Source organism: Littorina saxatilis, linkage group LG11, assembly GCF_037325665.1.
Source record: "Littorina saxatilis isolate snail1 linkage group LG11, US_GU_Lsax_2.0, whole genome shotgun sequence".
Classification (NCBI taxonomy): domain Eukaryota; kingdom Metazoa; phylum Mollusca; class Gastropoda; order Littorinimorpha; family Littorinidae; genus Littorina; species Littorina saxatilis.
Genome location: NC_090255.1, coordinates 33,202,461 through 33,224,743, shown reverse-complemented (window position 1 = coordinate 33,224,743; position 22,283 = coordinate 33,202,461). Strand labels below are relative to the sequence as shown.

At 45.3% G+C, this 22,283-nt stretch overlaps 3 protein-coding genes across 5 annotated transcripts in view; 2 read left to right on the top strand and 1 right to left on the bottom strand.

Moving 5' to 3' along the window:
• LOC138980276 (glycoprotein-N-acetylgalactosamine 3-beta-galactosyltransferase 1-like) overlaps positions 1 to 22,031 on the bottom strand; it is a 27,605-nt gene extending 5,574 nt beyond the window's left edge. Inside the window, exons 1-3 of one of the 3 annotated variants that reach the window (XM_070353126.1) lie at positions 21,897 to 22,031; positions 755 to 985; positions 1 to 275 (exon numbers count right to left, since the gene is read on the bottom strand). The exon at positions 1 to 275 is cut by the window's left edge and continues 6 nt beyond it. In XM_070353126.1, coding sequence (XP_070209227.1) covers positions 1 to 275; positions 755 to 983 — 504 coding nt within the window. In that variant the 5' untranslated portion in view covers positions 984 to 985; positions 21,897 to 22,031. Of the gene's footprint in view, positions 276 to 754; positions 986 to 3,279; positions 3,450 to 5,987; positions 6,517 to 21,896 lie in introns of those variants that run through there. The other 2 variants (XM_070353127.1, XM_070353128.1) reach the window with 2 other exon arrangements.
• Positions 1 to 22,283, top strand: part of LOC138980290 (tetratricopeptide repeat protein 38-like) — a 203,106-nt gene that overhangs the window by 116,447 nt on the left and 64,376 nt on the right. The gene's annotated exons all lie outside the window — the stretch shown is intronic.
• LOC138980275 (uncharacterized) overlaps positions 21,899 to 22,283 on the top strand; it is a 32,260-nt gene continuing 31,875 nt past the window's right edge. The window contains exon 1 of the mRNA XM_070353125.1: positions 21,899 to 22,030. The gene's annotated coding sequence lies outside the window, so the exon portion shown is untranslated. The remainder of the gene's footprint in view (positions 22,031 to 22,283) is intronic.

Genomic DNA, 22,283 nt, shown 5'->3' with positions numbered 1-22,283 from the left:
AAAGAAATCCGCTTTCTGGAAATAGTGCTTGTAGATGTAGTCGAAAGCCTGCATGGTTTTAGCGGTCAGATGATCCCTTCCTTCCTTCACTGCGAGAGCCACTGTGGGCAGCGAAGGGTCCTTCTCCGAGCTCATGAAGACGAGAAGGTCTTTGTCCGCTCGTGTTCCCCACGTGCTCTTCACTACGCGTGCGCGGTCCAAGGATTTTGGTGACGTCATCACCCACACCAGCACGCGCACTTTTTTCTGGAGACGACGAGCCTCGCTTTCGTCGACTGTTGGAAGAGACCAGATGGGAGTATTTAGTTTACGAGTTGGGTGAACTCTCTCTCCCTGTGTATTGGGTTTTGTTTGTCTGTCTGTGTGTCTGTCCGTGTATCCGTGTATTTGTCTGTCTGTCTGTCTGTCTGTTCGTCTTTCTGTCTGCCTATCTGTCTGTCTGTCTGTATGTCTGTCCGTATGTCTCTCTCTCTCTCTCTCTTTCTCTCTCTCTCTATCTCGCTCTCTCCCCCCCCCCCTTTCTCTCTCTCACTCTCTCTCTAGCTCTCTCTATCTCGCTCTCTCTCTCCCCCCCCCTTTCTCTCTCACTCTCCCTCTCTCTCTTTATATCTCTCCCCCCTCTCTCTCTCTATCACCCCCCCCCCCCCCGCCTCATCTTCCTTACCCCCACCTCTTTTTCTTGATCTGTCAACAAAGACCCAATATGCCTCACCCGACCACTGTACCACAAACAAAAAAATCTCAAAAACCTTACCTGCGACAATAGCGTCGCTTCCATGACGATCCAGAGTTTCAAACGATGACGCTCTGCCCATGTCACTTGTCTTTTGGGAGGGTGAATCTTCAACAGATATCCCCATATTGTGGTGCAGGGGGGTGAGGAAAAAGGTCTGGTACACAGAGGACAATAGGAGTGCCAGGGCGAACGCTGCAGACATCAGCGCCAGGGTTTTAATGTTCACACGCATGGTGATGATGTTCATGCCTGAAAAAGAGAACGTTTTCGGCTGACAGACAGGAATTGTGAACCAAGCAGCACACTTCTACTTTGCACACGGAAACTAAAAACACTGATACCTATACAGTGGAACCACCCTTTTAAGACCCTCCAATTTAAGACTACCTCCTTTTTAAGGCCTTGATATTTTTTTGGAGATTTTGTGTCTCTGGTCTGCATTTCCCAGTACATGGCCATAGTCATGGTTGACTATTTTGCCATAATATGGGGTCCCATGTACAAGACCATACACACGCACACACATACACACACACACACACACACACAGGTGTGTGTGTGTGTGTGTGTGTGTGTGCGTGTGTGTGTGTATGTGTGTGTATTAGTGTGTGTGTGTGTGTGTGTGTGTGTGTGTGTGTGTGTGTGCGTGTGTTTGTGAGTGTGTGTGTGTGTGTGTGTGTGTATGTGTGTGTGTGTGTGTGTGTGTGTGTTTGCCTGTTCGTTTACACTTTTCCAATCATTTGTGTGAATGTGTCGTTGGCCTACACAATAACATCAGTGTCAGTCTCTCTCTCTCTCTCTCTCTCTCTCTCTCTCTCTCTCTCTCTCTCTCTCTCTCTCTCTCTCTCTCTCTCTCTCTCTCTCTCTCTCTCTCTCCTTCTCTCTCTAATAATAATTAAAATAATAATAATAATAATGACAATTTTTATTGCGTGAACCACAGCAGTAAACACACACACACACACACACACACGCACACACACACACACACGCACACACACACACACGCATACACACACACCCAGACACACGCATACAAACACACACACACACACACACACACACACACACACACACACACACTGTGCCACCGTGACACACCACACATCATGTACAGCCCTCTTTTCAAACGGGACAAGTAGAGAGTTTTTTTATGAATCCAGATCTATACAGTGTTTGCAAATGGGTTTTTAAAGCGGTTTCAAAGGCTGGGGTTGACACCATGTGGCGAATGTTATGGGGAAGGGAATGACATTGTGTGTAGGCATAGATAAAAATGTCCACCAAAATACCCGTGTGACTTGGAGTAATAGGCCGTGAAAAGTAGGATATGCGCCGAAATGGCTGCGATCTGCTGGCCGATGTGAATGCGTGATGTATTGTGTAAAAACAAATTCCATCTCACACGGCATAAATAAATCCCTGCGCCTTGAATATGTGCGCGATATAAATTGCATAAAATAAAAATAAAATAAAATAAATAAATCCCTGCGCTTAGAACTGTACCCACGGAATATGCGCGATATAAGCCTCATATTGATATTGATTGATTGATTGATTGTTTAGGGGCAGTATGTTGAATGTCCACAAGCAAAAGCCTCCTCCCTAACTCCTGTCACAAAAATCCTGGCAACCTCTTTGCAAAAGAAAGTTTTAGTTAGTTTAGGAGGAGCTAGTCGCGCATGACCGCAGATGAAAAGACTGCTTCAAGTTACAGTGCAAAGGTTTGAAATTAAAGTTACAGAATACAGGGTGTGGTACGTGCCACCCGCCGCTGAGGTCTAACAATTTACGCCTTATTCATACAGTCATTACATGTTCTCGCTTCAAAAGGTTTACTTAAAAAGCAGACTGGTTTTGGGATGTCATTCGAAAACCTGCCCCCCCCCCCCCCCCCAAAAAAAAAATGTATTTAGTTGTGAGTTTTAATTTTAACGTGTGCTCAGTTGCAACGCTTTAACCGAGCGATTTATTTTTTCTTCTGTTGGTTGTTTTTCACCTGAATCAAGTGTGCGCGTCAGGTACAAAATTAATTCAGCTAAACATTCACAGAGAGCAACCAGGCTTGAATTTTGTTTGTATGTCAATGTAGAACAATTCTCTTATCCCGTGTAAAAGACAGGGCGGGTCTATGGTGAGTTGGTGTGGTTTACACAAGATGGTTTACACAGGTTTACACAAAATGGTTTGCATTGGTTTACACAAGATGGTTAACACTGGTTTACACAAGATGGTTTACACAAGATGGTTTACACAGGTTTTCACAAGATGGTTTACACTGGTTTACACAAAATGGTTAACACTGGTTTACACAAAATGGTTAACACGGGTTTACACAAGTTAGTTTACACTGGTTTACACAAGATGGTTTACACAAGATTGTTTACACTGGTTTACACAAGATAGTTTACACTGGTTTACACAAGACGATTTACACAAGATAGTTTACACTGGTTTACACAAAATGGTTTACATTGGTTTACTCAAGATGGTTTACACCAGTTTACTCAGAATGGTTTACTCTAGAGGGAATGTATCGTTACCTTGACTGACTGCATGGTGCAATAGCCTAGTGGATAACACGTCAGCCTCCCATGTAAAAGGTTGAGTGTTGGAATCCCGGTTGCGCCTGATGGGTTTAAGGGCGCAACATTTTCCAATCTCCCAGGACAACGTATGTGCAAACCTGCTAGTGTCTCATCCCCCTTCGTGTGTACACGCTAAAGAGCAAGACCAAGTTATCCTGTAATCCATGGTAGAGTTCGGTAGCGTATAGTAACACGAAAATGCAAAAGAATGCAACCCCCGAAAACGGGAGTATTGCTGCGACCCCACCTCGACCCACCAACCCTAAACCCCAACCCCTCCCCCCGCCAATAATTTTTAATTTTTAAAAGGAAATCAAGATTTGTTTTGTAACAAGTGTGAAGAGACATGTATGCGTCTTTTAGAACCTTTTTTTTTCCCTTTTACAGCCAATAATCTAAATGTAAATAGTTTCAAACATGGACTGAGACCACTATGTCAATTGGGAAAGGAAACAAACTAAGCTCTTCTATTTTCTGTGTACACGAATAGTCCGGTTGTTCATTGTGTTCAAATACACAGACAGACATATACACACACACACACACACACACACACACACACACACACATACACACGCACGCACACGCACACACACACAAACACACACACACACACACACACATACACAAAAACACAAACACGCGCGCGCGCGCGAGCAACCACCACCACCAACAACAACAACAACAACAACAACAACAACAACAACAACAACAACAACAACAACAACAACAACAACAACAACAACAACAACGAACGAGCAATATTCTGTTCGTAATAACATATTGATATTTGAGTCTGTCCAATCGTTTATTGTTAAATCTGGTCGACTGATTTGATGGATGTGTTCACGCATTGATAGTGTATAATGTGTGTGGGGAGGCGTATGTGTACCTCCACACTGCCTCTCTGTGTTATCGCATTTGATTACATAAGCAGCGTATAAGTAATGATTATTATCGTTTGTCTCGTATTTTATATGTTAACGAATTACTGCCTTCCATAAAAAAAATGGTTACATTTACTTGAATTTACATGTTGCATGTCTTAGACTTGATGCTCTCTTCCTATGCGATATCGTCCTAGTCTCTCCTTGTGGTTGTTAGTACTTTCTTCCCCCTCCCCCTCCCCCTCCCCCTCCCTTTTCTTTTTTTATATTCTGTAGATTCTTTTGTTTCTATTTAGTTCCCCATCCCCATTCTTTCAATTTGTTCTTCTGGTTTATTGTTGTTTTGTCATCATTTTCACGAGTTTTCATTCACAAACACCTGGGAAATAAATCTCATGTTCCCCATGCAATAAATCGAGGTGGTGAATGGGTTTGAGCTTTCAGGTGAAACGTGGATTGTCAAAGTAAAAGCCAATCAGGATGATTGTTTGATGTGTGGAACCATCGCGGCTTTGGATTTGTGTTTCCGAGGACAACGATTGTAAGCATTCACTCTCAAAGACCCAATCAATGTTGATAATTACCGCGGCGACTCATGGTCAATTTGCAACTTATCTCTGCAATCGCAAAATCCACAACGAAAAGTCATAAACACTTAAAAGAAAAGAAATATGCTCAACACTTACTGAACTCACACGTATGATCGCAGCTCTGTACATTTTCAGACTGGAAGAAAAGCGTCAACAAGCTACGTTTGACGTCACATACAAGGTTGACGTGTTATCTCGAGCTACTGTGACGATGCTTTGTGGCCCGGAGTTGGATTCTAAAAATTCGTCTCCCTGTGGGTTATTGTGCATTTTGTTGCACAACCAAAATGATGACAAAAACGATGTTTGGTGGCTTGTCGTCAGACCAGCATTTTGTTGTTGGTCCTCGGGGAGCATATCGCCTTTTGTCTCATATTTATCAACCGCGGCCTTCGGCCTTCTATATATATATACGACTTGTGTCTGTCTGTCTGTCTGTCTGTCTGTCTGTCTGTTCGCGATGCACGGCCAAAGTTCTCGGTGGATCTTTTTCAAATTTGGACACCGTCTTCAGCTACACCCCGGACACAACCTCATCGATGAGATATTTCAACACGTTCTCTCAGCGCGCAGCGCTGTGCGCGCTGAACCGATTTTTTTTGTTTTGGTTGTTGTTGTTGTCGGGATCCACTACCAGTAACTCTTCCTTATCTTCTCCAGTGATTTTCAGCCGCGATTATCTCCCTTCCTCCGTGTGGCGTCAATCCATATTCCCGTTACTAGGTTACTATTTTTAGAAGGTCACTGCCCGTTACTATTTTTAGAAGGTCTCCAGTGTTTTGCGCGTTTATCTCCTTTCCTTCGTGCGCCGGCGAAGCCGGCGTTGCCGGGTCCCAGGCACAGCCTGGAATTCGGCTCTACTTCTTCCCGGCGAAGCCGGTACCCGGCGAAGCGGGTAATCATCTAGTGGTCGATAAAGATGAAACAAAAGACGATATGGTCCCCTTGGACCAACAAAAAAGCTGGTCTGTCAACAAGCCACCAAACATCTTATAATGTCCACCATTACGAAAATGTGTGTAATTTAGGATTGTTCTGGTCACGTGATATAAGCATTTGCTTGAGTGCGTGTCCTAGCTGTGTGTTTCGAACTGTTCATGCGAAGAAATTCTGAATACAATTTTGTTTAAACCAACAACAACAACAACAACAACAACAACAACAACAACTTCAGTTGTCGACTCACATGGTTAAGACGACCCATGGAAGATGACATGAAAAACTCTCTGTGTTACAGCCGCCACAGGCAATTCGACTGACAAACTCTTTGGCCGGAGAATTCGTCAAATTCTGTTCACACGGCCAAATATAACGTCATGCAGATGCCTACAGTCTGTCAACACAGCCAAAAAAAATGCTCAGCAGGCAAATACAACGCTGTGCAGGTGCATGTAGTCCGTTAACTCAGCGACATGGAACGTCCTGCAGATGCCTGTTGTCTGTTAACACAACCAAATAAAACACCTTCCATGCAGATGCCTGTAGTCTGTTCACACAGCCAAATTAAACGCTGTGCAGATGCAAGTAGTCTGTTCACACAGCCAAATTAAACGCTGTGCAGATGCCTATAGTCTGTTAACACAGCCAAATAAAACGCTGTGCAGATGCCTGTAGTCTGTTTACACAGACAAAAAAAACGCTGTGCTGATGCCCGTAGTCTGTTAACACAGACAAATAAAATGCCGTGCAGATGCCTGTAGTCTGTTAACACAGACAAATAAAACGCTGTGCAGATGCCTGTAGTCTGTTAATACAGGCAAATAAAACGCTGTCCTGATGCCCGTAGTCTGTTAACACAGACAAATAAAATGCCGTGCAGATCCCTGTAGTCTGTTAACACAGCCAAATAAAACGCTGTGCAGATGCCTGTAGTCTGTTAACACAGACAAATAAAACGCTGTGCAGATGCCTGTAGTCTGTTAATACAGCCCAAAAAATTGCCTTGCATGCAGATGCCTATAGTCTGTTAACACAGCCAAATAAAACGCTGTGCATATGCCTGTAGTCTGTTAACACGGCCAAATAAAATGATGTGCAGGTCTTTGCCACCATTGCCAAATAAGAAAACTGACTCTGTACCGGAAAACAAACGTCGCTTACACCTTAGCAGTGGAAACGGGTACGCTATAAGCTCCAATACAGTATTTGTTTCGGAAAAGATTGTTGCACCCCAGTTACGACGTTAGGTGGTATAATGATAAAAGCACCTAAGGATTGGGTATATATTAGTAAAAAAACCCATTATAGTGGACTCTCGCCATCTGGATGTAAAGATAGAATTCAACGCCCACACAGCAAATGTTGTTTCTTATCATTTTCATAATTATGTTTATGTCCTTCCACTATCGTTTCAAACCTTGGATCGTTATGTAAACTTGCCGCGAGAAAGAAGGTACAAGAAAGTGCTGTGCTTTATGGACGAAGGGGCCGAGATCTCTATTTTTAGACGAGACACGCCGGCAAAATTAACCCGAGCCAATTTATTGTGCTTGTTCGGGTCAATGACGTCAAAACCCGCATCGGCAAGGCCAGAGCAGCATTCCATCAGCTGAAGAAGATCTGGGGATCCAGCGAAGCCAGTATCACTACAAAGATCAGGGTTTTCAATACCATCGTGAAGCCGATCCTACTATACGGAGCCGAGACCTGGAGAACCACCGTCACCACCATGAAGAAAATCCAGGTCTTCATCAATACCTGCCTCAGGAAGATCCTCAAGATTCGCTGGCCAGAAAAAATCAGCAACGAAGACCTGTGGCTGAGAACCAGACAGCAGCCCGTCGAGGAGGACATCCTACAGAGACGCTGGCGGTGTGTCACGATCGGGTGACAGAGACCAAGAAAGTGTCACTCAGTGGAGTGCCTGTTCTTGGTCGATTATGATAGAAAGCGCCTGTACGTGATATTGGGCTACAGCAGAGTTTGCTGACAGTGCTCAATGAACACGGAGGGTTTGCTGCGCACGAGTTTTACAGTGGAGGTTTCTGCTGTCATAGGGCTGACGGTTTTTCGCTGACAGCGCACACGGGATTTTCAGGGATTGAGTTTCTCGTGTCTTTTTTCTGCTTGGGGAGGCAGAATTGTGTATAGCTGGACTGGTTTTTGTGACAAGGTCAGTCACGTGTTATTGGCTAGGTTGTCTGAGAGAGACACAAGAGCGACACACTTGACACCCAGCGGCAGAAGGGGAAGGATCTAATACACAGTTTCTAGAGTATGATGGTTTTTCACCGAATATTGTATTCGGCACTCTAGGGGAGCTTCCACCAGTTATTTCCTTCTCACTGCCACATATTTTGCTGAGGACAAGTCGTCAACATTCCTTCGTCGGCGATGGCTTTCGCATAAGGATTCGACAAGGGGTTCTGGAGGTTTTCGGTCACTGTTGACGAACAGAGGCTGTTCCAGGGAGGAAGCGGATTTTGCTTCCATTGAGAGTACAATCATAGGCTTTTGAGGTAATAAATCATTATTTAACGCTGTTGATGAGTCTGTGTTTGTGGAATGAAATACTCTCTGTTGTTCTTTCCAGGTTAGCGCATAATTTACTCTCTGTGACGCTAAAATACTAATCTGTATATGGTTTTTGCAGATAGGGAGAGAAGGACGGAAAATGGCTGTTTTGTTGTTGTAAAAAGTCCGTTTTGTGCAGGCCCACGTGCTCGATGAGATATTTAAAGATGACATGTTTTAAGGTGGTGGGTGAGGGGTAGCAGACATGTTTAGTGCACCGATGCTTTCTGTTTGCAGCCTTCGTTCGTTTCTTTCGGTTTCCTGTAACCGCTGCACGGCTGCCTTTGACGGGACACTGCTAGCTGCAGACGTTGGAGCTGGGACCTGAGGAAGCTACGCTAACCGGCTAACCAGCAGACCGGCTAACCAGCAGACCGGCTAACCAGCGAACCGGCTAACCAGCAACCCGGCTAACCAGCAACCCGGCTAACCAGCATACCGGCTAACCAGCATACAGAAATAAAGCTAAGTGCACCATGTCTTACGCACCCCGTTGACCGCCGTTGTCTTTTCTTATCTGTGATTACCTTGGAGTAGTGACAACGTGGGGTGTTGACCCCTGCATGAACTAGAGCTTTTTGAACAGAACATTCTCATTTGACTGTATTTACACGGGATCAGCGTGTTACTATAATTTTCTATATACTACTGGCATTTTGTCAGTGAACACTGGTTTTTTTACGTGTTGAGAACGTAAAAGGAACATATTTTGAGTGAAGGCTCGAGGGAGGTGGAGAGTTTATACATAAACAGGCGTCTGAAACTTATACTTTTGTTGACTCTATTTAATTGTATGCCTGCGAGAGTGGATCGTGGTGTGGTTAGTTAATTAGTAGTAATTAACCGGTTCATAATCACCTTAAGTGATATATTGAAACGTGACACATGGGGGCCAAGCCGGGATTTACTCAGTTAATTTCCAACTGATAAAGACCCACTAATTAAGGATAACTAAGAGCAGATAATCTCGTCAGTGCTCGACTTATTTTCTGCTTGGTGCTACCCTTTTTTGTGTAGTTTTGTTCATATACCACACCTTAAGCGATTCACATCTTGCAGGAAATGTAAATTGTAATTTGTGAGTTATTGTATGCGCTAACTGTGATTATTTCCCTTTCCTTTGTTTGTGAATCTTTGTTGTTGCACGTTCAGAGTTTTCCGTTGCAGAGAGCTGAGCGGGGTTAGCGGATTTGTTATTCGTTTTACTCAGTTTTCTCTACATTGTTGTTTCGCATTTTGTAACAGGTTACATTTCTACCGTCTTGTTTTACTTGGATTTTTCTCCATATTTTGACTTTGTTGGAATTTTGGGGGGGAAGGGTCCGAGGACTTCTGTCCTAACCAAGGCTGTGGGAGACACTCTGTTTCACCGCAAAAAGCAGCCGATAAAGTAGGTCACGGCTGTGGGAAACATTTTGTTTTACCGCAAAAAGCAGCCATAAAGTAGGCTACGCGATTTGTTCTACACCGTTTGGATTTTTCTTCTGCATTTTCTGGTTACTGGATTTTTGTATCCATCGCTTTCATCACCGCGTGTTCTAGCTATAGCTGCGTTAGACTTACTTTTGCGATAAAGCTTTGCTAAACTAACCATGGCTACAGGGGGATCTCCTACGAGGAGAATAACTTTCGAGACTCCTGGGAGCGAGCAACCGACTGAGCGAGACGCACGCGTTAGAGCCCGAAGCGTTCTAAAACGCTTAGAAGTAGAACGGAAGGAAGAATTTGAGCGACTGACAAGAAAAGAAGAACGTGACCGACAGGACAAAAAGGACGAACTTGACAGACAAGAAAGAGAACGACAGGCAGAACGAGACAGACAGGAAAAGAAGGACGAACTTGACAGACAAGAAAGAGAACGTGACCGACAGGATAAGAAAGACGAGCTTGAGAGACAGGAACGACAGGCCGAACGTGACCGACAGGATAAGAAAGACGAACTTGCAAGACAAGAAAGAGAACGACAGGCCGAACGTGACAGACTAGACCGGAAGGAACAGGCGGATCGCGATCACCAGCTAGAACTAGCTAGGCTACAGGCCGAGAAGGGTACGCTTACTCAGGCTAGCGCGCCGACGTTTGTTGCCGACCGTACGAGACTGCCGACGTTCGACGATGACAAGGACGAGCTCGACGACTTTTTACGCCGGTTTGAGCGCATTGCATCTGACCAGAAGTGGGAAGAGGCCACGTGGGCTAGCCGCCTTAGCACCTGCTTAAAAGGACGCGCATTGCAGCTCTACAACGCTTTGGATGACGACGAGGCGAGAGACTATCAGGCACTTAAGAAGGCGTTACTCCAGCGCTTCAACCTGACTGCTGAAGCCTACAGACGACGTCTGCGTAACAGCAAGAGACTGAGCGGCGAGCTGAGCCATCAGTTTGTGGCACGCCTTAATCTCTACCTGCGGCGCTGGGTGGAGATGGCCGAAAAGGACTGGACCGTCAACGACCTTGCCGACCTCATTGTCATGGAGCAACTGATGTCCAGCCTGCGACCTGAGATGGTGACCTTCGTGCAGGAGCACCAGCCTAAGACTACTCAGGAAGCAGCCGACTGGATCAGAGTACACGAGGACGCCCAGGCGATCTCCGGCAAATCTTCAGGCTCACGGCCGGGAAAATCGGGAAATTCAGGTTCTTCAGGACCCAAGGACGGGAAGGACGATCAGGGACACAAAGGATCAAGTTCCAGAACTGACATCCAGTGTTATTACTGCAACAAGCGGGGCCACGTGAAGAAGGACTGCCACAAGAGACAGGCTGACCAGAAGGGCGTACACTTTGTTGGCAGCGAGGAGTTAAGGGACGTCACGAGCTCATGCACCATTCCACAACTCTGCGTTCCGTGCTCCAGGAAACATTTCCAGCCCCACTGCAACGTCTACGTTAACGGAGTGAAGGGCGAAGGTCTGCGGGACACAGGGGCAGACATGATAGTGGTTCGGGCGAGTCTAGTTCCAGCTATGGCCTACACAGGAGACAGCATCAGGGTGAGAATGGCCGAGGCATCTCACGCTTACGACTTGAACACGGCAGTGATCAAGGTCGTAACACCGTTGTTCACGGGGACCATTGTGGCCGTCGTCATGGACGATCCTCCATGCGACCTGCTCATTGGAAACCGGGTTCAGTTTGTGGACGGCGTCACCAGGGAGGTTCCCGTTTATCGGTCTCCCGACGTCATTTCAGTGCTCACGCGGGCACAGGCGGAGCGAGAGGACAAACCTCTCAAACCCCTACCTGCTGCACGAGCTGCCCTGGGGAACGTGACCCCCGCGCTTCTCGCGAAGGCTCAGGCATCTGATCCGACATTAGCGACTCCTCGGGAGCACGCGAAGTCGGGGAAGGTGAAGCTGAGCGGGAAGCATGGGAGGTCAAGGTTCCTCAGGGACAAGAAGTTGCTCTACCGTGAGTTCAGCAACCAAGAAGGTACATTCAAACAGGTTGTCGTGCCTCGCGAGTTTCGCGAGGGTGTCATGGCAACGGCACACGACTCGATTCTGGGAGGTCATCTTGGTACCAAGAAGACCACGGATCGTGTCTGGCGCCACTTTTACTGGCCAGGCATCTGCACGGATGTCCGACGTTTCTGTGCGTCCTGCGATAAGTGCCAGAAGGTGGTTGCCAAAGGAAGGGTGAGGAAGGTCCCCTTAGAGAAGATGCCGCTCATCGACGAACCCTTTCGTCGGGTGGCAGTGGACATCATCGGGCCCATCTTGCCTGCGTCTGAGGACGGAAACAGATACATTTTGACCATGGTGGACTACGCTACTCGATACCCAGAGGCGATCCCTCTGAAATCGATTGAAGCCACGCGAGTAGCTGAGGCTCTGGTTACTATGTGGTCCCGGCTGGGAATTCCATCAGAGGTACTCACCGACAGAGGCACGCAGTTCACGGGAGGAGTGATGGCGGAGGCAGCACGACTGCTATCACTGGAGCAGCACTTCACCACTCCTTACCATGCTCAGTGCAACGGACTGGTGGAAAGGTTCAATGGCACCTTGAAGACCATGCTGAGGAAACTAGCTCAGGAGAAACCACGCACGTGGGACAGGTACATCCCAGCATTGCTTTTTGCATACCGCGAGGTTCCTCAGGAGAGCTTGGGCTTTTCCCCATTTGAGTTGTTGTACGGCAGACAGGTACGCGGTCCCATGGCTATCCTGCGTCAGGCTTGGACAGACGAAGAAGCTGACGAGGAGGTGCAGACGACAGCGACCTACATCGTAGAACTCAGGAACAGGATTGAAGAGACCTGCAAACTGGCTCAAGAGAACCTGGGAAGAGCAGCACAGCGTTACGCGCGAGGATTCGACCGCAAGGCACGGCCGCGCAGCTTCAAGATTGGAGAACGGGTGTTGCTACTTCTACCTGTCAAACACAACAAGCTACAACTGCAGTGGCAAGGACCTTTTGAGGTGACAGCGAGGGTGGGCCAGAACGACTACAGGATCATGATGCACGGGAAAGCACGCCTGTACCACGCCAACCTGCTGCGCGCCTACATAGAGAGGACAGCCTACGGGGAGAAGAACAAAGACCAGAAGAACAAAGACAAGAAGACAGAGAAGGTTGCAGTCATCAGGGGTGAAACGAGGGGTTGCTCGTTTTTGAGGACGACCTTTATGTCTGGAAACAGACCATCAACCTTTACAATATCTTCAGGTTGCAAGGTTGGCAAACGCCAGACTTATGCGCTGGGCGTTGATCCTCCAACCGTACCAATTCACGGTACGCGTCATTCCGGGCGCCAACAATGTTGGAGCTGACTTTCTCTCTCGGGCTGTAGAGGAGAACATGACTGTGAGCGAAACCGAGGTTTCGTCTTGAAGAGGGGAGGTGTGTCACGATCGGGTGACAGAGACCAAGAAAGTGTCACTCAGTGGAGTGCCTGTTCTTGGTCGATTATGATAGAAAGCGCCTGTACGTGATATTGGGCTACAGCAGAGTTTGCTGACAGTGCTCAATGAACACGGAGGGTTTGCTGCGCACGAGTTTTACAGTGGAGGTTTCTGCTGTCATAGGGCTGACGGTTTTTCGCTGACAGCGCACACGGGATTTTCAGGGATTGAGTTTCTCGTGTCTTTTTTCTGCTTGGGGAGGCAGAATTGTGTATAGCTGGACTGGTTTTTGTGACAAGGTCAGTCACGTGTATTTGGCTAGGTGGTCTGTCAGAGACTCGAGGACGACACACTTGACACCCAGCGGCAGAAGGGGAAGGATCTAATACACAGTTTCTAGAGTATGATGGTTTTTCACCGAATATTGTATTCGGCACTCTAGGGGAGCTTCCACCGGTTATTTCCTTCACACTGCCACATATTTTGCTGAGGACAAGTCGTCAACATTCCTTCGTCGGCGATGGCTTTCGCATAAGGATTCGACAAGGGGTTCTGGAGGTTTTCGGTCACTGTTGACGAACAGAGGCTGTTCCAGGGAGGAAGCGGATTTTGCTTCCATGAGAGTACAATCATAGGCTTTTGAGGTAATAAATCATTATTTAACGCTGTTGATGAGTCTGTGTTTGTGGAATGAAATACTCTCTGTTGTTCTTTCCAGGTTAGCGCATAATTTACTCTCTGTGACGCTAAAATACTAATCTGTATATGGTTTTTGCAGATAGGGAGAGAAGGACGGAAAATGGCTGTTTTGTTGTTGTAAAAAGTCCGTTTTGTGCAGGCCCACGTGCTCGATGAGATATTTAAAGATGACATGTTTTAAGGTGGTGGGTGAGGGGTAGCAGACATGTTTAGTGCACCGATGCTTTCTGTTTGCAGCCTTCGTTCGTTTCTTTCGGTTTCCTGTAACCGCTGCACGGCTGCCTTTGACGGGACACTGCTAGCTGCAGACGTTGGAGCTGGGACCTGAGGAAGCTACGCTAACCGGCTAACCAGCAGACCGGCTAACCAGCAGACCGGCTAACCAGCAACCCGGCTAACCAGCAACCCGGCTAACCAGCAACCCGGCTAACCAGCATACCGGCTAACCAGCATACAGAAAGAAAGCTAAGTGCACCATGTCTTACGCACCCCGTTGACCACCGTTGTCTTTTCTTATCTGTGATTACCTTGGAGTAGTGACAACGTGGGGTGTTGACCCCTGCATGAACTAGAGCTTTTTGAACAGAACATTCTCATTTGACTGTATTTACACGGGATCAGCGTGTTACTATAATTTTCTATATACTACTGGCATTTTGTCAGTGAACACTGGTTTTTTTACGTGTTGAGAACGTAAAAGGAACATATTTTGAGTGAAGGCTCGAGGGAGGTGGAGAGTTTATACATAAACAGGCGTCTGAAACTTATACTTTTGTTGACTCTATTTAATTGTATGCCTGCGAGAGTGGATCGTGGTGTGGTTAGTTAATTAGTAGTAATTAACCGGTTCATAATCACCTTAAGTGATATATTGAAACGTGACACGGTGGATAGGCCACACCCTTCGCAAACCTGCTTCAAACATCACAAGGCAAGCCCTCACGTGGAACCCTCAAGGCAAGAGAAAGAGAGGGCGACCCAGGAACACATGGCGCCGAGATTTGGACGCAGACGCAAAGCACATGGGAAAGACGTGGGGAATGCTGGAAAGACTCGCCCAAAACAGAGATGCATGGAGGGAGCTGATTGGCGGCCTATACCCCAGACGGGGTCACAGGCGTAGGTGAGGTGAGGAGGTGTTCGGGTCAATGGATTAATCTATTGTTATCAAGTCTATTGATCACTCTATTTGTTAACCTGTCTGACGCCGAGAGTATGGTGAACGCCGAGTTTGAAACGATTCGAGGCAGATTTTTTTCTTCAACTAGGAAATTCGTGTTTCTCGTCTGGATTAAAGGTATGGTACATCTTCACTGATGACTCCATTTGTTTCCACCTGTAAATAGTGCAGGAACACGGTTGGTATTTTCGCGTAATTTGCTTTCAAAACAGGAAATTGTGTAGATCGAGCGCCGGCAATTGCTACTTGCAGAACTGTGAGCACTACGTTTTTGCTCAAATACAAACCTTACTAACAAATATTCATGAGGGGTTCTCGCAACGCACTAGACCTTGAAAGATCGGGTCCCGGGACGCACTTAACCTGGAAAGATCGGGTCCCGGGACGAACTAAACCTCGAAAGATTGGGTCCCGGGACGCACTAAACCTGGAAAGATCGGGTCCCGGGACGAACTAAACCTCGAAAGATTGGGTCCCGGGACGCACTAAACCTAGAAAGATCGGGTCCTGGGACGCACTAAATATCCATTATCATGCGCACTGTTGGTACTGTTTTAACACAATTTTCTGCGAGATATTTTGCCAACACAAATTTACGCAGTTAATCTTACCGGTATGAATATAATGTTTACGTGAAGGCGGTCTCAGAGTGCTTGAAAAAAGTTTGTTTTTTTAAACTGGAGAAGAAAAAAACACAAACCATGAAAATACAAAGAAATCAAATTAATACAGCAACTTCTTAAAGGCACTGTAAGCCTCCCGTAAACCATCACAGATACTGTCAGGCTTTCACACACAGTACAAACACCCTTCCATTTGAACGCTCACCAAACGGGAACATCCTAGGTGCCCTACGTAAAGAGCGAGCAATTTTCAAAGAATTAATTTTGCGGAGAGAGTGTCAGAGACAATGTTGGCGCTAGACCTAACTTTTAAAATCTGAATAATAAATTGACAGCTTGTTACACAAACATTCTTAAATCATAAAAGAATTCTTTTTTCATCAAGACAAGGTCAGTACAATTCGAAGTTTTGAAAGTTTGAAAAAAGAAAAGCCCGGAAGCAGGGTCACGCAAGGTCGTGGTTCTCGTAGCAGACGACGGTTAATACCTATCGCCAGTTCCTCTGAACAGTCAAAAGCCATCGCTAGAGTTCTTGTGAACCACAGCCGTTTGTTTCGTGCATAGTCAGAGGTACTTAATAACGTGCTATTGCAGATAAGCTCACAGCGAATCGCATTCAAATTACTAACTGACGACTACATTGTGAAAAAGGGAAACTTGATCACACGGGTTCACGATGGCTCAGTGGTAAGATAAACCACGCACAAATAAATTCTTTGAAAATTGCTCGCTCTTTACGGAGGGCACCTAGGATGTTCCCGTTCGGTGAGCGTTCAAATTGAAGGGTGTTTGTACTGTGTGTAAAAGCCTGACAGTATCTGTGATGGTTTACGGGAGGCTTACTGTGCCTTTATTTTGCGCATAACCTCGTGTTCCCAACGTGCATATTTCGGCGATCCCATAACTTCTCAAGTTTCGTTCCGAAGGCAGCTAGACATACTTGCTTTGAAGGTAAATTCTTTCTCGTCTAAGCTATCTTGTTCACCATCGCACATCAAAGGAGGTTTTTACATAAGATGAAAGCATTGTTCAACTTAAACACATGCCTGACATCAACATTCTGAAATGGCCAGACTATAGTGGTAAATGTTTTGTTGAATTCTTTTTGCAGATTCACAAAGGTGTCGTTCCAGAAATCAATTCATAACAGACATTCTTATACTACTCAGAAAATAGTCACGCTGTTGATTTTTGGCATGTTTCCTAGTGAAAGGATGCTCTCAATTCATATAAAAACCTGGACATGTGCTTGGCAACTTATAAAACAAGTCGCGTAAGGCGAAAATACAACATTTAGTCAAGCTGTCGAACTCACAGAATGAAACTGAACGCACTGCAATTTTTCAGCAAGACCGTATACTCGTAGCATCGTCAGTCCACCGCTCGTGGCAAAGGCAGTGAAATTGACAAGAAGAGCGGGGTAGTAGTTGCGCTGAGAAGGATAGCACGCTTTTCCGTACCTCTCTTCGTTTTAACTTTCTGAGCGTGTTTTTAATCCAAACATATCATATCTATATGTTTTTGGAATCAGGAACCGACAAGGAATACGATGAAAGTGTTTTTAAGTTGATTTCGAAAATTTAATTTTGATCATAATTGTTATATTTTTAATTTTCAGAGCTTGTTTTTAATCCAAATATAACATATCTATATGTTTTTGGAATCAGAAAATTATGAAAAATAAGATGAACGTAAATTTGGATCGTTTTATAAAAAAAATTATTTTTTACAATTTTCAGATTTTTAATGACCAAAGTCATTAATTAATTTTTAAGCCACCAAGCTGAAATGCAATACCGAAGTCCGGCCTTCGTCGAAGATTGCTTGGCCAAAATTTCAATCAATTTGATTCAAATATGAGGGTGTGACAGTGCCGCCTCAACTTTTACAAAAAGCCGGATATGACGTCATCAAAGACATTTATCGAAAAAAAGAAAAAAACGTCCGGGAACATCATTACCAGAAACTCTCATGTCAAATTTCATAAAGATCGGTCCAGTAGTTTAGTCTGAATCGCTCTACACACACACACACACGCACAGACAGACAGACACACACACACACACACACACACACACACACACACACACACACACACACACATACACCACGACCCTCGTCTCGATTCCCCCTCTATGTTAAAACATTTAGTCAAAACTTGACTAAATGTAAAAATAAAAAAATAAAAAAAACTGGACAGACGAGAAGAACAGAACCTTTAACGTCACAGCCAAGTACAAACCCATCTCTTCCACGAGAGGAACAGAACCTTTAACGTCACAGCCAAGTACAAACCATCTCTTCCACGAGAAGAGCAGAACCTTTAACGTCACAGCCAAGTACAAACCATCTCTTCCACGAGAAGAACAGAACCTTTAACGGCACAGCCAAGTACAAACCATCTCTTCCACGAGAAGAAAAGAACCTTTAACGGCATAGCCAAGTACAAACCATCTCTTCCACGAGAAGAAAGAACCTTTAACGGCATAGCCAAGTACAAACCATCTCTTCCACGAGAAGAGCAGAACCTTTAACGTCACAGCCAAGTACAAACCATCTCTTCCACGAGAGGAACAGAACCTTTAACGTCACAGCCAAGTACAAACCCATCTCTTCCACGAGAAGAAAAGAACCTTTAACGTCACAGCCAAGTACAAACCATCTCTTCCACAAGAAGAACAGAACCTTTAACGGCATAGCCAAGTACAAACCCTCTCTTCCACAAGAAGAACAGAACCTTTAAAGGCACAGCCAAGTACAAACCATCTCTTCCACGAGAAGAAAGAACCTTTAACGGCATAGCCAAGTACAAACCATCTCTTCCACGAGAAGAAAAGAACCTTTAACGTCACAGCCAAGTACAAACCATCTCTTCCACGAGAAGAAAAGAACCTTTAACGTCACAGCCAAGTACAAACCATCTCTTCCACGAGAAGAAAAGAACCTTTAACGTCACAGCCAAGTACAAACCATCTCTTCCACGAGAAGAAAAGAACCTTTAACGTCACAGCCAAGTACAAACCATCTCTTCCACGAGAAGAAAAGAACCTTTAACGTCACAGCCAAGTACAAACCATCTCTTCCACGAGAAGAACAGAACCTTTAACGTCACAGCCAAATACAAAACCATCTCTTCCACGAGAAGAGCAGAACCTTTAACGTCACAGCCAAGTACAAACCATCTCTTCCACGAGAAGAGCAGAACCTTTAACGTCACAGCCAAGTACAAACCATCTCTTCCACGAGAAGAAAAGAACCTTTAACGTCACAGCCAAGTACAAACCATCTCTTCCACGAGAAGAAAAGAACCTTTAACGTCACAGCCAAGTACAAACCATCTCTTCCACGAGAAGAAAAGAACCTTTAACGTCACAGCCAAGTACAAACCATCTCTTCCACGAGAAGAAAAGAACCTTTAACGTCACAGCCAAGTACAAACCATCTCTTCCACGAGAAGAAAAGAACCTTTAACGTCACAGCCAAGTACAAACCATCTCTTCCACGAGAAGAGCAGAACCTTTAACGTCACAGCCAAGTACAAACCATCTCTTCCACGAGAAGAAAGAACCTTTAACGTCACAGCCAAGTACAAACCATCTCTTCCACGAGAAGAAAAGAACCTTTAACGTCACAGCCAAGTACAAACCATCTCTTCCACGAGAAGAGCAGAACCTTTAACGTCACAGCCAAGTACAAACCATCTCTTCCACGAGAAGAGCAGAACCTTTAACGTCACAGCCAAGTACAAACCATCTCTTCCACGAGAAGAGCAGAACCTTTAACGTCACAGCCAAGTACAAACCATCTCTTCCACGAGAAGAACAGAACCTTTAACGGCATAGCCAAGTACAAACCATCTCTTCCACGAGAAGAAAAGAACCTTTAACGTCACAGCCAAGTACAAACCATCTCTTCCACGAGAAGAACAGAACCTTTAACGTCACAGCCAAGTACAAACCATCTCTTCCACGAGAAGAAAGAACCTTTAACGTCACAGCCAAGTACAAACCATCTCTTCCACGAGAAGAGCAGAACCTTTAACGTCACAGCCAAGTACAAACCATCTCTTCCACGAGAAGAAAGAACCTTTAACGGCACAGCCAAGTACAAACCATCTCTTCCACAAGAAGAACAGAACCTTTAACGGCACAGCCAAGTACAAACCATCTCTTCCACCAGAAGAACAGAACCTTTAACGGCATAGCCAAGTACAAACCCTCTCTTCCACAAGAAGAACAGAACCTTTAAAGGCACAGCCAAGTACAAACCATCTCTTCCACCAGAAGAACAGAACCTTTAACGGCACAGCCAAGTACAAACCATCTCTTCCACGAGATGAACAGAACCTTTAACGTCACAGCCAAGTACAAACCATCTCTTCCACAAGAAGAACAGAACCTTTAACGGCACAGCCAAGTACAAACCATCTCTTCCACCAGAAGAACAGAACCTTTAACGGCATAGCCAAGTACAAACCCTCTCTTCCACAAGAAGAACAGAACCTTTAAAGGCACAGCCAAGTACAAACCATCTCTTCCACGAGAAGAAAAGAACCTTTAACGTCACAGCCAAGTACAAACCATCTCTTCCACGAGAAGAACAGAACCTTTAACGTCACAGCCAAGTACAAACCATCTCTTCCACGAGAAGAAAGAACCTTTAACAGCATAGCCAAGTACAAACCCATCTCTTCCACGAGAAGAAAAGAACCTTTAACGGCACAGCCAAGTACAAACCCATCTCTTCCACGAGAAGAAAAGAACCTTTAACGTCACAGCCAAGTACAAACCATCTCTTCCACGAGAAGAACAGAACCTTTAACGGCACAGCCAAGTACAAACCATCTCTTCCACGAGAAGAAAAGAACTTTTAACGTCACAGCCAAGTACAAACCATCTCTTCCACGAGAAGAACAGAACCTTTAACGGCACAGCCAAGTACAAACCATCTCTTCCACGAGAAGAAAAGAACCTTTAACGTCACAGCCAAGTACAAACCATCTCTTCCACGAGAAGAAAAGAACCTTTAACGTCACAGCCAAGTACAAACCATCTCTTCCACGAGAAGAACAGAACCTTTAACGGCACAGCCAAGTACAAACCATCTCTTCCACGAGAAGAAAAGAACCTTTAACGTCACAGCCAAGTACAAACCATCTCTTCCACGAGAAGAAAAGAACCTTTAACGTCACAGCCAAGTACAAACCATCTCTTCCACGAGAAGAAAAGAACCTTTAACGTCACAGCCAAGTACAAACCATCTCTTCCACGAGAAGAAAAGAACCTTTAACGTCACAGCCAAGTACAAACCATCTCTTCCACGAGAAGAACAGAACCTTTAACGTCACAGCCAAATACAAACCATCTCTTCCACGAGAAGAAAAGAACCTTTAACGTCACAGCCAAGTACAAACCATCTCTTCCACGAGAAGAAAAGAACCTTTAACGTCACAGCCAAGTACAAACCATCTCTTCCACGAGAAGAACAGAACCTTTAACGTCACAGCCAAATACAAACCATCTCTTCCACGAGAAGAAAAGAACCTTTAACGTCACAGCCAAGTACAAACCCATCTCTTCCACGAGAGGAACAGAACCTTTAACGTCACAGCCAAGTACAAACCCATCTCTTCCACGAGAAGAAAAGAACCTTTAACGTCACAGCCAAGTACAAACCATCTCTTCCACAAGAAGAACAGAACCTTTAACGGCATAGCCAAGTACAAACCATCTCTTCCACAAGAAGAACAGAACCTTTAACGGCATAGCCAAGTACAAACCATCTCTTCCACAAGAAGAACAGAACCTTTAAAGGCACAGCCAAGTACAAACCGTCGGACAGGACGGAGGTCAACATTTCGAAATGAACAACATGATAACATTCATACGCACTGGTCCGTCTCTATATTTACTCAGGAGTGTTTGCCTTCTCGATAACTTTGTTGTACCCTCTTAATACAGTACAAGCGATAACGATGACGAAGTAGTAGGAGGGGACGAAGTATGCGTCCAAATCGTGGCTTATACGGGATTATCATGCTGAACAATGGTACATTTTAGGTCACTTCGAAATTCAGGTCGTGATGAGAGATAGTTAATGCAACATCAAGAAAACAGCAATGGAAAAAAACTAAAAAGTGTTGTAGCAATGTTCGGGTGTTATAGCAACCATGAACTTGAGAAACCGATTATGTGAGCAGATGAAACAATACAAACTGATGCACATCAACTTACCCTGAGTAAGAGTGAATCCGATCCGGGCATTTCACCTCGCAGAATTTCCCCGAGTGTGGAGTCGTGTACTCGACGAAAGGTCACAAGGAAATCCCTGTGGTCTGTTTTTTTGCCAGGAAGGACACGAGCTCAAGGTACGAAAAATATCTGCTCATTCTATGCTTCTTTTCTTCTAAGGTATGAGTTATACTTGCGAGTTGTTATCCAGCATGCTATGCACTGTTTGTCGAGGACTCTGTCTTAAATCCAAGTTTGTGTGGGAGAGTGCACACAGGAGTGTTCAAACACATGAGTGGGTGACTAACATAGCAACTGCCACAACTGGGGTCCTGATTTGGCCTAGGCCTATATGGTCCGCTGGACCCAAAAAGCAACAACTAACTAACT